This window comes from Cygnus olor, chromosome 27 (genome assembly GCF_009769625.2).
Source record: "Cygnus olor isolate bCygOlo1 chromosome 27, bCygOlo1.pri.v2, whole genome shotgun sequence".
NCBI classification, from domain to species: domain Eukaryota; kingdom Metazoa; phylum Chordata; class Aves; order Anseriformes; family Anatidae; genus Cygnus; species Cygnus olor.
Window position 1 is genome coordinate 4,141,442 of NC_049195.1, and position 16,279 is coordinate 4,157,720.

The following is a 16,279-nucleotide window of genomic DNA, read 5'->3' on the forward strand; positions in this document are numbered from 1 at the left end:
GCCCATCCAGCCCTTCTGCAAGTGCAAAGGCAGTTTTTGCAGGCCCTGGTGGGTAGCTCCGTGTCTGCCTGCCTTCGGGAGACCAATATCGCCACCTCCTGATGGATGCTGACCTGGTGACCGCCAGCCCAGCTCTGCTTCCCAGCAAGAGCCCACCCTTCCTCTTTCTGTTCCCGCAGCTGGAAAAAAGGAGGGGGGGGGGGGGCTCAGCAGGGGCACTGGCCACCAGCGGGGCTGACAAGTCCTGGCCCGAGGATCTGGGAGGATTTGGGCTCATCTCAGCCCAGAACACCCAGGGCAAGTCTTTTCCACCAACTCAGATCCCAGCTTGAACAAAAAGTCTGTCCCAAAGCACACAAGGGGTGGCCAAACTTCTTCCTTAGCGCTGTCTTTATTTTCACAGGTTAACACTAGGCACGGAGGACATCCAAACACTATGACAAAAGGCCTGTTTGCCAGAGCCCACACACCAGACCTAATTCACATTGCTACACAGACCAAAAACAAATGGGAAACAAGACGAGGAACACACACAGCTTCAGTCTCCTGGGAGGGAGGGACGGGACCGGCTTGGCAAATGCGTCTGCCACGTGGGAGAGCCAACCCTTGAAGGCTTCCTGGAGCCAAATCGGGAATGGAGTAACCTGAAACATGGGGCTGAGTCCCTCCAGAGGCATCTCTGAGCGAGCAGGCTGGGAAGGAGGCGATACGTTAGGCCTACCTAAGTGCCGAGATTGCAGGTTGAGGGCCTAGACTTTACCACTAGGAAGAGCTCGCATGTCTGGGGACCCCCTCAGCTGAGGGGGGGGGGCAGGGCTGGTTGCACAGGACCCATTAGCTGCCAAGCATCTGCACTGGGAGGAAAGGCCTACCCCTACCACACAGCAGGCACCGGGGGCAGGTGGGCGCCACACACACGCTGCTCCCACCGCACAACCCGGCTCGTCCTCCATCACGAACTCCTCTTCAGCCTCAGGGCATTGTCCAGGGCGACCAGCTGGCGCAAGAACCCCCGGTTGGGGATGATACCACGGTGGTCCTTCACCGTCTTTATGGCTTCTACAAGGGGCATGTGGTGGCGGATCATGAGGTAGGCGAGGACCAAGGTGGCCGACCTGCTCACCCCAACAGCACAGTGCACAAGGATCCTTCCTGGGGGCAAAACACAGGGGCTGTGTCACAGCAGACCAAATATCCCAATTAAAAAATAGAAGAGGACCCAACAGTTTGTCATGGTGTGTCCTGGCACTGCAGTCAGGTGTGCAGCCTCCAGGGTTAGATGTAGGGCCCCAAGTTTAATAGGAGTGTGATGCACTGAGGTCCTCCTCTTGGCAAAGGGTGCTAGTGCATCAGGATCTCCCAAAACAGTCTGAACAGGAGCTGGTCACAGGCTGATGCTGAGATTTATGGGGCCAGTAATCTAATTTAGCCCACCTCCTATTTGGAGCAGGTGGTCCAGAGCAGAAGACACCATACCAGTCTAGAAAGATGTTTTCTAGGATGCTGAGCAATAGGATGTTGATCCAGCTTTCCACCCACCAAAGGGAGCTTCTCCCCTCCCCGCTTCGTCCCACCAGTCTTTACCACTGACCTTCATTCAGCGCCTGGTGGATGAAGTCAGCTGCAGGGTAGAAGTAGGGGCTCATGTCAAAGGAAGGAGAGTCGTGGGCCTCGATGCCCAGGTAGCGGATGCCCGTGCCCTCGTAGTACTCAGCGCCCCCCCTCCACTTGCTGTGCGAGGCATTGAGGATGTGGGTGATGCGCAGGTGGGCCAGCTCGCGGCGGTTGGCTGCTATATCTCTGCAGGGAGGGAGGAACAGAGCAGAGATGTGCAAGTTTAGAAAAGTTCAACATTAAAGAAAATTTCCCAAGGACGGTGTAAGGGCTGTCCTGGTCAAACATTTTCATCAGAGGGAAAGGAAAGATGCCAGACTCAGACTCCAGAATTTTAAGTCAGTGTCACAGACTCCTTGGGCACACCACCTCCGCCCGCCCCCCCCCAAGCAGCTCTCCAATCTCTCAGCACAGCTGTGCTCACATCCTTCCTCCTCCTCCGACCCATCGTGTCCTCCTCTCCCTCACATTTCCAGCTTTCCTCTCCCAGACCTCTGCATTTCAAATACCCCTCAGCCCCCCATTCCTGTCCCCCTCCGATACATACTGATCGCCCAGGTAGAGGCCTGGCCAGACCTCATCGGCGTGGTTGCAGGCTGTCTTCCCCGTGTACAGCAGCCTTTCCAGCTCGAAGACGCTGAGGATGGGGTGGTTGTTACGCTCCTCCCGGGAGCCCCGGCTCGGCGACCTGGTGCCGTTCCTGGAGAACCTGGACAGGAAAGCCATGGGAGCTGCCGAGACCCACAAGGCATACCTGTGGGTTCGCGAAGGCCGGAGGGGGGCCGGGAGGTCTCTTCTGCTGCTGCCACCCACGGTCCTGTTACAGAAGCAGAGGAGATGCCGTTAGAAGAGCCGGGGACCTCTCGCTCCAGCCCTTTTGTAGAAATGCTGGCCCGAAGCAGCCAAGCCTGACCTTCCTGGCGAGAGGGCTGTGTCGAGCCAGCTTCCCAGCGGCTCCCGCTGTGAGACACGCTCACCTGCGCTCCCTTCCAAGAAGCAATGCTGCTGGGGAGCAGCTTACGGTGCCAGGGCTGGTGAGGGAAGCTGGAGAGGCAGCCAGATTGCTGAGTCTCCACGGGCTGAGGTTTTGCTCCAGCCCCATGAGTTGGGTTGAGGCCATATTGGCAAGAGGTGCTCTGTACAGGACCACCTTCCTTCTGAGCTGGCTCGGGGGCTTTGCCTGCCAGCGGGACGATGCCAGCTCGAGAACTGATGCTGCCAACCTGTGATCAGAAGCAGTGAAAGGCGGCCAGCTCTGGGCAAGCCACCAGGATCGGGGAGGAAAAACCCCAAACAGGTGGAGGATTCCATATGGCACCACGCAGAGTCTGGCTGGGGCCCAGACTCCTGTGGACCAGGCACAAAAGCCTGCGGGGAGGGAGAGGCAGCGTTAACCCCTCTGAGCACAGCAGTCCTGCTGCTGCATTTGAACACCCAGGACAGATTTGGGGTGGGAAAGAGTTAATTTCAGGGGATGTGAAAGCCCGTTTTACAGAGCCCATCCTCTGGGACACAGCTCTGCTCTCAGCCCTTTAGATGATGCCGATACTTGTCAGGAAACCTCCCTGCCCAGCCTCGGAGCAGTGACAGTCCCTGCGGCCAGGCAGTAGGCAGAGCCCCCGGTTTTGCTCACTGGCTGCTGCCCCACCGGCTTGAAGAGACCCCTACACAAGCAGATCGTTTCCCTTCCTGCCCTGGAGGGGCTGGGAGGTGTCCAAAACGCATCCCACCGCAGCCACCCAGCGCTGGCACCCTTGGGCCGGCCGGGCTGGCTCAGCTCAGCCTGCCTGCTCTGCCATCTCGCCCAAGGCGCCGGCCAGCAGCCAACGGCGCAGAAGGAAGAAGCCTCCGGCCAGTTCTTGGCAATGCACGAAGGAGGAAAACATTGCAAGGGCATGAGGCAGCTCAGGGGGAGACCAGAGACACTGCACGTCTCCCTCTCTCCCCTGTTCTGCGGGGGGAGCAGCTCAGGCCCTGCCTGGCACCCTGGGGTGCTGCCCAGGCTGCTCGCCCCCAGCACAGAGCAGGGGCCACTTCCCCTGCCTGACGAATTTTGGACTCCTTCTCACTGGGCATTCCGACTTGGCAAAACCCACCTGGACAAGGCATTTGGCACGGCCATGTGCCGGGCCCTTAAACCTTGGGTGACCTTGGCTGCAGCACAGCCACACGCCACCAGCCCCGGGCAGCATTAGGGAACAAGCAGCAGAGGGGTCTGAAAAACCACCACATCCCCAGTACGAGACTGTAAAGAGCCAGACAGACCCTCGTATTGCTACAGCTGGCTGGTAAAACAGCAGCCCGCACCTATCACGGGAGGTAGCTCATGAAACCTCAGGCCCAAAGCTGGCCTCCAGCATTCCGCCCCCCCCCAGCACACCACCACGCCAGCCCCCCCAGGTGCTGCAGGGGAAGAGAAACTGCCCCCGTCCATGTCCTCCGAACAGACCCCCCAGCACTCCTGGCACCCCAACCCCTCCCAAGCACCACCTGCATCCCCCCTGCGGGTGCCAAGCCCGGGGGGGGGAGGGGGGGGCTGGCTCCCCACTCTCCCAAGCAGGCTCCTGGCTGTCCCCGGAGCCCCTCTGGCAGCCGTGCAGTGCTCAGAGGGAGGGGAGAACCAGCCAGAGGCAGCCTGGGCGCAGAGCAAGCTCCGAAGAGGCATCGCCGAGCGAGCGCAGGCTGCTCAGCCCCGCACGCTCACGGAGACAGACAGACAGACACGGGGAGGAAGGAGACGCCCCCCCGTACTCTACCTTTGCGAGGGCTGAGGCTTCCCTGCTCAGAGCGAGGGTGGCAGGCAGATCCAGTCGGCCATGTCTTCCTGCTGCTGCCGCCGCCGCTGTAGAAAGGCTGATGTATGAACATCTATTTTAAGCCATGACATGTCCAGAGGCAGGTTTGTTTATATCATGCTGTGCATGGATGGCTAAGGGAGGAACGAGGGAGACGGGCACAGAGTCAGAGATCGCATGCAGGCATGCACAGGCACACACGCAGATGCCCATTACTATGCAGACGAAAACAGCAGCAACAACACCACCACCAAAATACCGCTGCCAGCTTTGCTTTCACTCCTCCTCCAGCAAACCAAAAGCCACAGGCATGCAGAGAAGGAGAGAAGAAAAAGCTGATAAAGTGGTGCTGATGACATGGTTACCTACATCGTAACTCTGTAGCTGTCTCTAGAGGATGCTCTTTCATTTCTTTTTTATAATTGACCCTGTCCAACCCCCTCGCTTAGGGTCAGTTTGGCAGAGCCAGGGCTTGGTGACATTTTCTTCGTTTGCTAAGAAAATAAGCCTGGGGGTGGAGATGTGTGGTATCTATTTACAAATTCATGGCAAAGTCAGGGAATACCTTTTTTTTTTCCTGGAAAAAAAAATTCAAAAAATTGAAGCTTTTTGTTTTGACATTTTCTAAATGACACCATTCATTTCAGAAGTGCTGCAATATTTCACTTAAGCATTTTCCAGGCAGAATATTCTCCATCCCCTTAGAAGTGCTGGCGTTCAATTTAAAAGTTTGACTCAAATCAGAAAGTAGGAGTGTGGTGGGAAAAACAATCTGAGGAAGAGTCGAAACACGCTGTTCCAGGCCAAACAACACATTCTAAGGTTTATGGTGTTCCCTGCCTCCCACCTATTCAATTAAACAGGAACATTTTCTGTTTTGTTTTCAGCTGAACTTGTAATCGTCTCAGGATGCAACCTCAGAAGCTTTGGGCACGAACTCAGCATCACCACCAACCTGTCCTGTCCCGTATACCGGGTACAGACATGGGGAGGTTTAGCTGGGCATTTCCACAGCCAGCACGGACTGCGCAGGTCCTGGGATTGCAGCCTCAAAGGGGCTCATGACTTCGGGCACATCACAGACCTGGGCATTTTTTCCCCATGGTGCTAAATGAAAGGACAGTGTTAGAGCAGTGCAGTGAGCTAACAGCATGTGCAGGCTTGTAAGGACTTTGGACACACCTGGAGGACTGATTTCAGCCTTCACTGTGAAGTTTTGGATATAGCTTTACCCTAGGAATCCACAACAGCCCAGAAGCTGGAGGACGTGCCCAGGGAAGGCATTTGGGATGCGCCCTGCTCTTTTCCCAAACAGTAACTGCCGGCTGCTGTAGGAGCAGGGTACCAGGCATGAGGGACTCGGTCTGTTCCAGTCCTTTTGCACCTTCCGAAATATTCACCCAGTGCTAACAAGTCCCAAGAGAGCCCCGCACACAAGGCGAACAGACCTGTGAGAGCGGCAGGTCCAGGCAGCCCCCACACCCCTCCTGCCCACCACACTCACCCGATCCTCAGGGAACCCAGGCTCCAGCTGCCTCCGTCCCAAACGCCCCCTACCAAGTGGCTGCGCTGCACGAGCGCCCCAGGGGGACTGGCTCCTCGTCCCTCAGCCACACACCAAGGAATTGCAGTCCCAGTAGTCTGAAAAACATGCTTCTACACGGAAGTGCCTACAACCCTCATCACAAAAGGTTAAATCTGAGTAAGAAAAAACCAACATGAAATAAAATTAGACGGATAAATGTTTTGGCAGAGAGTTGCCCGCAGGGAACTTACTGGCCATTTAAACAGAGGATTAGTAGTTGGTATGTTTTTACTCCAATAATAATACTGGAATTGCTTTGTAAAGCAGCCAGAAGTCCCCAGCAAAGCCAGTGACTGCTTCTTAGATAATGAAATCTCAGACGCTTTGGAATGCCTGGGCAGCTGCAGCAAGGAAAAGTGTCAGCAATCTGTCTTTTTATAAGGGAAGTTTCTCAGACACACAACTGACCTCCCTGACTCGCCTCCTCTCCTTGTTTTCCATAAACATCGGTGTTGTAGCAGAGACTGACTCACTCCTTGCTCCCTGACAGCATTTATCAGCTCAGTGTGTCCCTTCTGAAGCACCTGTCCTTGAAGGCAGGAGGCGACCCAAAGCACTGCAACGGGTCCGCAGGCTCGGAGGGGGCACAAACACCGCTGGGGGGTTGAAACCTCTCTCCCACCAGCGGTGACTCTCAAAGCTGCTCCCCCGGGAAGTATCCAGCTGCAGGACCAGCCCCAAAGATGTCCTGAAACCCCGCTTTCCTCTGAGCTTTATCACCCCGTGATGCTGAGCCCCCTGACTGAGCAGGGCCATTGGTCCTGGGCAGCTAAAGCACAGCTGTGGGCACCCAGGAGAGGTGAGGGCCAGCTCTCCCCAGCCACGGGCACCACCACAGACTGCTGTAGGGCTGGACAGTTTAAGGATAGCACCAGCATGGATTTCCTACATCCCCTAGCTGGCAAACTTGCTTGCTGTGGGGTGCTGCTGTTACTACAGGGGTGGGATGCTGGCACAGGCAGCCACCACATCCCCGTGTCTCAGCTAGCATCAAAAACTGCTGCGTGCAGCAGGCCTGCAGCAGCGAGGACAGAGCAGCTGTTTTCAGCTCCATTAGGAGTGGAATCGGCTCCCAGCAGAACAAGCAGGGCACCCGCTGCTCCCAGCTGTCCCCTTCTCACCAAGCCGGAGCTCAGAGCAGGGAGGAATCGGGGTTGGGGTTCTGCAAAACCCGCAAGCGAGCTACAATAAAGGGCAGCTTGGAAAAGTTCGCAGCTCCAACCACTGGAGGCTGCTCTGGTTATACATAAATCACCACCACGCGCATTGTCAAACATGGAAAACTCAGCCCAAGGAAATAAAGGGCAGGGGTTAGAGAGTTTCAGAGCTGCTATTTCCTGGCTTTATACTCCACATGCATGCAAATTCACCACGGTCTTCACAGCTCTATTTTAAAGATCAGAGATCAATCACTTCACGCACTAAATGCTGCATGTCCAAAAGCCACCTGGAAGGCAGAGGAGCCAGAGTTTATTATACTCAATCATAAACAGAAAGAATATGTATTTCATCCAACGTGTGCCATTTGATAGACCCGCTGCAGAGGAGGGTGGCAGACGGAGGGAGCACAGAGGGCAGAGAGAGCTGCAGAATAACCACAGAAAATTAAGCCTCTTCACAGTAATGGTCAGGGTAGGAAGGTGGCGTTATTGAAAGGGGTCCTGCAGGATGGCAGAGCTGCATTACAGCACCATACTGAATTTGGACAAATGTGATTCACCTGGCACTGAAATGGCCCTGGAGGGACTGCGTGCTCAGCTCAGGACCAGTGACTACCAACGGGGGGAGGTAAATCCACCATGCTCTTCCCTAGCTGCATGGATGCAGCACTGCAAAGGTGCGGGCTGCTGCAGGCCGCCTCAAAAAAATCGCCGAAAATTTATCCACAAAAGGCTTCTAAGATCATGTGGCCAGTCAATCCAAAGCAGTACCAACTCTCGATCAAAGCAATAAAGTAATAACCTTCACTCTCTTCTTGCCTGCATTTAGGGCAGGGGTAAAGGTTTCTTTTGGGGCTCCAGCAGTCTGGAAGCAAATTGCGAAGCTTGAGGTTACAGCCCTCCCAGGGGCTCTCCCCAGCATCTCCAGTCTCAGAACCTTTTGGACACCATTTGAGCACTGTAAAATCCTCTCCCAGCCCTGAAACAGACGTCTGCTTCCCTGTAAGAAATGTGATCAAAGGCAATAAACCCTTGCAACGGAGGATGTGCAGGTAACACAACTCCTTGGTGCCCATTTCGGTAGCGCCAGCGAGAACAGGAGTTAAAGCCTCGTCACTCGGCTGTATCAATTCACTGCTGGAGGGGGCCACTTGAGTTCTGGCAACTCTGAGATATTTTCCATTAAAAGAAAGAAAAAGGAAGAGGGGAAGAAAAAAAAGGAAGAGGAAATAACAGCACCAGACTCATTGTCCAACAGCTGTAAAACCTGCAGAGCCTCAATTTGCAAGGAAGCAGCGCTTGTCCAGAGGGAGAGAGACAGCTGCTGGCTTTGTTGCAAACTTGCAGTGTCTATGATTACTTAGCAGGGAGACTCTGAATTGCTCGTGGACGCATTTTGCCTGTCATCCACTGTCTTGTTAATGTCAGAAGCAGCCTGGGATAGATTTGAGTTGCTATAGCATACAGAGGAAAAAAATCACTAAGAAAAAAACAGCTGAAAAGCCCAGCAAGTTGCTGGCAAAGTCTGCTGTGAAATCCTGATGCTTTCTGTCTAACTGCTCACTTCAGCTTGTCACATCTTGTTAGGAGAGCAGGCTGGGGCATAGTCCAAACCTTCTTAAAGCTGGTGGGAGGTTTGCTGTTGACCTGATCCTCGTTGTGTTTAAATGCTCGGAAAGATGTCAGATGGGAGAGAACTACCCACAGCTGAGACAGCCACGATCCCCATTAGCAAAGAGCATGAGCTATTCGCACTTTCTAAAGGCTAATCTTTCAAGATGAAGGTCACATCTATCTTGCATAGCAAAGAGATCTTCAAAATAGAGCCAATCGGCACTGGAAACCTGCACCTCGAAGGCGCTGTGCTGGGAGCAGAGCACGGTGGGCTGGGACGGCCGCGCTCTGTAACCAACATCACCTCTGCACCGTGTGCCTCGAGCTGTGCGCTCCCAGAGCTGCAGACCTGACTGCGCCACCTCTGCCTCCAGGAGCTCCAATCTTGCTCTTGCAAATCCCAAAGCCTTTGGGAAATCTGCTCTGGAGGAAAAAAAAGGAATTATACCTGCATTGGGGTAGAAACTGGGGGCAGGTCCCTGGCAAATTCACAGTGACTTCAGGGAGGCCAGGACCCATCTGTGATTATTTCCCCCCTTCAGTGTTCTTGGAGCAAGAACTAATCGCTGTGAGCGCGACATGCAGCAGCGGTGTCTTTTTGAGGTCTGCAGCTACTGTTAACACAATGAGTTTCTATTCACTGTGTCTGTGGCACTAAGCACCCCAACAGCCCAGCGACGATTTCTAAAGCAGGGAGAAGAGCTTAGGAGCTCAAATAGAAAGTCAGCGAGAGTTGGGTGCCTAATTCCTTTCAATCTTCTTTTTAATTCCTAGCCTTAGGGCTTTGAGGAAGTGGCTGGTTTGATTTGATGAAGAAAAAGGCTGTTCCATTAACAGGTCTGATGTTGGAGAGGTTTCTTTCAGCCTCTGATGAATCCTCCCAGCACCCGTTAGCAGGCCACACTCGCTGCTAGATCATATTTTCCCTTCAGTGACATTACGTCTCAAACAGGCTTTCACTGTAATAACATTTGCAGTAATGAAATCACCCGGCTGTACGGTCTTCTTTTAACAGCACAAATATCTGAGTTGGCGACAAAGGGAGATTTAAATGTCACACAGACCGTGCTGTATGTGTCCATCAGAAGATAAGGTTTCTCTTTGTCGATGAACGGAGATGCAACGGCGGCTGCTGGGCGTTGGGAGCACAAAGGCTCACCGCAGCTCTGAATAGGGAATGAGGAGGCTCAGGGAGCGGGACGAGCTAATACAGAGAGCTTTCCAAATCCCATGCTGGCTATAGGGCTCCGAAAGATGTACCAATGACACGGCACTGAATTTGCAAATGAAAGGATTTAAAGTCAGCTCCTCTCTTGCCTCCTGAGTTCGGGGTTTGCTCTAACAGTAGCTGGCGGTACAGGACTGGGAAGCGAGGGAGGGAAGATCTCTGAGCTGGGGAAGAACAGCCCCAGCGGTGGTGTTCCGCTCTGGAAAGCTTGCAGAAGCCTCACCCAAGTTACCATGCGGGATGCCACTGTAGCCCAAGAGAGCTTCATACCCACCCAGGAACTTCAGCTCATTGTCAAATGAAAAACATCAGCGGGGGGGGAGGGGGGGGGGGGGGGAGGGAAATACATTGGGTCAACCCAAAATGAACATTTGAAATTAACAAACTGCAAAAAAGATGTTTTGTCATTTCTTAGTTGTTTTCTTGGAACAAACACAGGCACAGGGGGTCTGCCCAATAAACGGAAATTCTTATTTTCATTGCATGCACTCAAGATGACTTGGGCCTGATTTCCTTCAGCTGATTAGACAACAAACTGATGTTTCAAATTAGATTATCAGAAGTAGTCTTCCTTTTGAAAACATTGCTGCTTGATTTTGTAGTATGGAAATCCTTTCCTGCCTATCCCCAGGAAAGCTCTCGTGTGATTGATTTACTCCAATAAAAGTGCTAAAAATTCCCAGTTCCATCAATGCCAGTTGTAAAACTCCCAACAACTAAAGACAGGATTTTACCAGCACACTTAGTTGTGCCTCAGGGTTGTTGTTTTTTTTCTTAAAAAAATGAGAAACTGCTCTGTCAATGACTTGAAGGGTTACATTAGAAACCATTACATTTTGCTGCTGGCTCTTATGGTAAGATGACTTGTACCTCCAGCTCGGCTTTCCATCTGCTACCAGCAGAGACAGTAATGCTACAGTCAACACAGAAAGTACTCGTGTTTCAAGGAGAGGAGAGTAATAATGAAAGAAGAAAAACATTAGAGACGATGATTTAGCCTGAGAAAGGGCAGATCACATCAACCGATATGCCACGTAGCACGGCTATGAAAGGAATAACATTTCCTCGGCAGGAATGTTTGGTGCAGTGGGAAGAGGGACCAATTTCCCACCTCTGTCTTTAGCAGAAATGTTAATTTTAGCAAAAGAAGTAAAGGTCATGAAGGACAAAAGATTGTGAGGCAGTAAAAAAAACAAACCTCCTCCTCTCCCCTCCCCAAAGACGTGACAGTCTGAGCTGCTTTGTCTAGTGGAAACAGGCAGCAAAGAACATTTTAGCTTTAATAATTCTAATTATTCCACAGTATTGTGAAACAAATTAGAAATCCAAATGAAATCAGCGTCCCATGGCACTAGGAAACGTACAGTCACAGAATGCAGGTATCTAGATCTATCCTGAGTTCTGTCTTGCTTAGATGAGGCAGAAAATAATGGAAAATATGCTTAGAAACAGGAGAGAAAATTAAAGCACATATTTCTGTACATTGACTGCTGCAAAGTCATGCAGGGAGCTGAAGGAAAATCAGCCCTGAAACTAAGCCTCCTGCACAGCACTCCTATGCCGGAGCTTTCCTTTTCCAATTTTTTCTCTAACTGATTTTTCCCTGTTTTTTTTTTTTTTTTTTTTTCCCCCTCTGCCTTTCTCCTGGGGGATACGCAGCTGTGATCCCTGGGCCTGGTGCTTCCACAGCTCTGGGTCCCTCAGGAACAGGGTGCCTCGGGAGCTGGGAAGTGCCAAGGGATCAGGCACTTAACAGGCTATGAAATCCCCGAGGATTTGATGCAGACAGAATATGAAGCCCTGACGCTCCCCCAAGGGCATTTGTGGTGCTCCCCCGAGTCCCTGCCCCATGGGAAGGAGCTGACTGTAGGCAGGGAAAAAACTCGCTTTTATTTACAGTAAGGGAGCAGAAAACCCTCAGCTCCCATCCTAAGGCACAGCTTTAACCCTGGGCTCGGCATTCAGAGATCCAGAGGTCTTTAACAGTTGTTCATGAGGCAGGTGAGCAGGAAGACAATTTACACGGCCACATATGAGAACTAAGGACCAAAAATAGTCCTCCTCATGGAGGCAGCTATTTATCAGCATCCTCATCCATCATGCTGAAGTATGAAAGGCCAAATAAATGACCCTGCTCCTGGCCGCCTATATTCCTGCATGCTCACAGGAAGGCAAATACCTTGAAAGAACTTGGCTGAGCCTGGGAGCAGAGGGCAGAGCCTGCCCCCCGTAAAGTGCCGGGATGAATAGGATATGACAGCAGGTAAACAAGCGTGGCCAGGTGAAGCCGTCCTGGCGAGGGCAGTCAGCGCTGTGCAGTGCCTCCTGCCTGGTTTATGCTACCCAGGGGTAGGGGGTGCAACAAAGCTCTTCCTCCACCTCCACAACATGCTTTTCACTAACAACAGTGCTAACCTGGCCTCAGCAGGCTGTTATCTCCCCACACAGACCTGGTGCTCGAGCAAAAACCACTCCCCTCCATTTTTCTCAGAGGAACAACAAAGTAGAATTGGGGGCATCTGTTTGACCGCAGCCATCCTGCTCTGCCAAGGGGTGCTTTTACCTGCTGCCATCCAGCCCTCCGTTCACAGCCAGTCCTGGAGCTACAACAGAAATCCCAAGAGCAGCCATTAATGCAGGACCTGCCTTTATCTTCTCCACGCACCTGGCAGGCACTGATGGAAATATCCTCACAGCTGAGGCCGGTGGTGCTGTAGCAAGGGAGGACGAGCCACCTGCAGCAGGTGTTCAAATGAATGCCCACGGGAAAGAGGGCTAACAGCAAGTGCTGCCATCCCCGTTATTAAAATACAGAGATCATGACACTGAGCCACTACGGGAAAAATCCACAAAGATCACTTGCAGGGTCCTAAGTCTTGCCAGATGACTCACAAGGGGAAACTATCTCACTTCTGAGCCACTGCCTAAAGGACCCCTGCTCTGCTAAATTGCCTTTCCTGCATATGCCCAAATAGCAGCCTGGAGATATGTTGATTGCACTCTGTTAGATAGTCCCCGTGTGCTTTGGGCAGCACCAGTCGAGCATTGCAAAGTCGATCTATCTTCATGTTTCTTGCTTTCAGTGATTTATGATGGCACACGGAAGCTGGAGGCAGAGCAGGAAATTAAAGCAGATTTCCCGGTGTGACCCCCGCCTTTGAATCCCCCTGCGCCTCACCAGCGGGTTTATGCAAACTCACAGGAACAAAGCTCCGTCTGCACGGCTCTGTGGCATGATACCGTGTGCCTGACAGGGAGACCAGCTTGGTATCAAAGGGCCTGGCTGCGTATATATGACAAGGGGCTCTTGTGTAGTACATGTGGGCGGTGGGACACGGTGCCTGCCCCGCAGAATTTCAGCGTAAGTAGCCAGGAGAGAGCAGGAAAGGAGCACTTCTGTTTGAAGGGAACTGAGGCATGAAGAGAATAAGTGATTTACACCATTCATGTAAGGAATATGACAGGAATTGGGAAGAAAGGAAGCTCTCTGAAGCCAGAGCCCTCACCTACCAGGACATCCCAGGCAGTCTCCTGGACCCCTGGCTGCAAGCGCCCACCCGGCAGCACCGGGGGCCTGCCCGCAGCTCCCCTGCTCTCTCAAACAGGGTTTAAGATGCACAGCTTTGCATCCCGCAGCCCCTGCCTTGGCTTTACTGCTGTCACACGCTGACAGATACTTTATGAGCCCAGGGACCCAACTCCTTCTGTTCACTTCAGAAACACTTTGCTGAGCAAACGGAGGCAAGGGGTGAGCAGAGCCGGTGCGCCTCCCAGGCAAGGCTGGGCTCTTTGGGGTTGAGTCTTTTGTTCTTTTCCCTCATTGCCTCCGCTGGCTTTGGCGATCTTTCTTCATAAGTTTCCCAAAAGTGACAAGGGCAATTTATTATGTGTGCGCAAGGCCTTGGGAATCTCCTGGAGACATATCATTCCTGCTATTATCCTCCTCACACGAGGAGCCGTTGTTCTTGTCAAGCTCGCTCGCTTCCTCCCTTGCAAAGAGAAGAAAGGATGCCGGGGATTTTTCATTAATCATTTTTACGCCCAGAGCTGCAGCTCCCGTCTGCATTCTGATCACTTCTGATCTCTGCCACCATTTTTCACGGGAGCACTTATGAGGATTGTTTTATGCTGCTGATTCGAAGTGCGTTAATGACCAACCATTCAGTGTCCAGAGCAAAGCCTTAAATTTAACGTACACTCCGGTGGGGAAAATCTATTACGGCTATACATTTTCGTTCTTGCTGTTCTTCTTCAAGGAAGGTGCCAGTTGCAAAGAGTCGGGGAGAGAGGGGGAAAGCTGGCAGAAGGAGTTTGGTTTATGGCAAAAAGGAAGGAGAAGCGAGTGGAGGTTTCTGCACCTGAGCTAGGGTTTGGGGCTGCCGTGGTTGAAAATTGGAAGATCTAGCCAAGGAATGGCCAAGCTGGAAGGGAGAATATTGCCAAAACAGAATTATTTCAGCTGATGGCAGCTCAGCATGCCCTGATTTCTAGTCTGTGAGGTAAAGCTGCTCCTGACAGTGTGCCAGGGTCTCCAAGCAGACGGCTTTTTTTGGGATGGCACCGAGCACCGGGTGCTCCATCTCAGCCATGGCCTCTTCACACAGACCTCTTGGAGTAACAGCGAGGTTATGCACGGCTGAGGCTGAGCTAGTTTGGTCCTGCCCAGGCTCTGATTTCCTCACCTCCCTGGGCATTCCCAGTTTCCAACAACCGCGCTGATGAGCGCAGTAGGTGATTATTAATAATGACAAAAACGTGTAACTTCTTCTGTCACGTCAGCTCCAAGTCCTTCTAAAAGGCAGCAGGACCAAGCAGCAGTCTCCCATTTCCTCTCTAGAGAGTGGCAAAATATGCTCTATCTAAAAATAACAGTAAAACTGGACCTTGAATAAGTTCCTTCCTCGCGCTGTGCCTCTGGGCTCCTCCCGGTGACTGTCTCCTGTGCTAATTTTGTGCTGCCTCTCTGCAGCAGGGCAGCAGAGCCTGATCCTGGCACCTGGAATCAGTGCCCCTTCCTCGGCGTGCAAGTACCGGCACCTCCAGCCATGCAGAATTCATCTCAAATGTAATCTTGTCTTTTTACACAAGGGTCAGGAACTGGCTCCTATTGTGTGTGTGAATGAGTGAATACACAGTGCATTGTAATTCTGACCCTCTGACATCTTGTTTTAATACAAAAAGCATAAAACATAGGAGCCAGAGATTGGAAAAGACCTTCTGGACCATGAAGTTCAGCTCTCTGAGATAAGATCTCATTCATACCCTATCACATTTTCTCTTGAAACTGTTAGGCTTCCTCTGCCACTGCCCTTAGTTCAGGATCAGCCTTTTCAACGCGTAAAAATCTCCCAAATTTTGAGCATAAGTTTGCTCACAGTGAGGTTGCTCTTGTACTAACAATATCCTTTAGCTGAAATAGTAACCCCAGTACTAACAATAATAATAGTTAATTACAAGCCCAGAGGGGCTGTTGCTGGAACCAAAAATAACCATGGTAATAGCCCAATGCATTCAAGCTGGGGGATAGCAATAAATAACCTCTCGGATCCATCAGCAGTAAAATGGCACATCCATGTCAGAGTCCAGGAGGGAGGAGATACTGCAACGAGTGCAAGTGAGGCGAGGCAGGCTCCTAGGGCGCCGCTCCGAGTGGGTGTGATCGGACAAAGAAAAATGCGAGGAGGGGAGAAAAGAAACCTTATTCCCCTGTGTGGAGCAATTTACAGACAGCTGCTCAGTCCCCTGGGACCAGGCAGAGGGGGAGAGAGAGAAAGATGTTCTTGCTGCCTTTCAGGCTAGACCTACATCAAACTCGTTGATGTCAATAGGAGGGAAATTGAACTGAGCTTTGTTGTAACCGTAATGAATCCTTTGCCAGTTACAGTAAATTTATTCTTTTGATTTCCATTTCTCCCCCCATTTTGTTTCATGTGGGCTTTCCCCCCCCCCCCCCCCCCCCCTTTATTTAATGTTCCTTTTCTGGCAGCTTCTTCTTTTTATTTCTCTCCAATTTAAAACACAGTTAAAAAGCTGTGGTTGATTCCAATTAAACACCCCCTTTGGGATTACTAAAACACACACACACACACACACAAAGACCCCCTTCTTTGATTGTTTCCACGGCAACGTATTTAAATATCTCATTCACGGTGTCCAAGTGAAGAGCTGAAGGATTTGGAGAAGCTTTCTTTTTCTGCTCCCTCACCTCCCTCCTCCCCAAATTACTCATGCTATAGCGGTAATCGGTGTGATACACACACTGCACTCGCCAGGCTTTGGCCGG

At 51.9% G+C, this 16,279-nt stretch overlaps 1 protein-coding gene across 3 annotated transcripts; it reads right to left on the minus strand.

Moving 5' to 3' along the window:
* Positions 1 to 383: 383 nt before the first annotated feature.
* DUSP26 (dual specificity phosphatase 26) lies at positions 384 to 12,619 on the minus strand. Of its 3 annotated transcripts, none has more exons than XM_040538027.1 (5): positions 12,560 to 12,619; positions 4,371 to 4,543; positions 2,162 to 2,431; positions 1,592 to 1,800; positions 384 to 1,152 (listed from the first exon to the last, which is right to left on the minus strand). In XM_040538027.1, exons 3-5 carry the CDS (start codon positions 2,338 to 2,340, stop codon positions 953 to 955), a joined length of 588 nt encoding a protein of 195 aa, XP_040393961.1. In that variant the 5' UTR covers positions 2,341 to 2,431; positions 4,371 to 4,543; positions 12,560 to 12,619; the 3' UTR covers positions 384 to 952. The 3 variants fall into 3 exon arrangements, with proteins under 3 accessions (XP_040393961.1, XP_040393962.1, XP_040393960.1); XM_040538028.1 differs by lacking the exon at positions 12,560 to 12,619 and adding an exon at positions 5,914 to 6,117; XM_040538026.1 differs by lacking the exon at positions 12,560 to 12,619 and having other exon boundaries at positions 4,371 to 4,693.
* Positions 12,620 to 16,279: the final 3,660 nt, after the last annotated feature.

What these genes read in the sequence shown, in the direction of transcription:
- DUSP26 (XM_040538027.1), bottom strand. Translation starts at nt 2,340, where the DNA reads ATGGCTTTCCTGTCCAGGTTCTCCAGGAACGGCACCAGGTCGCCGAGC. An exon ending in GGCCTCTACCTGGGCGATCA is followed by an intron (nt 1,801 to 2,161) that starts GTATGTATCGGA and finishes CCCTCCCTGCAG; the next exon opens with AGATATAGCAGCCAACCGCC. An exon ending in CCACCAGGCGCTGAATGAAG is followed by an intron (nt 1,153 to 1,591) that starts GTCAGTGGTAAA and finishes TTTTGCCCCCAG; the next exon opens with GAAGGATCCTTGTGCACTGT.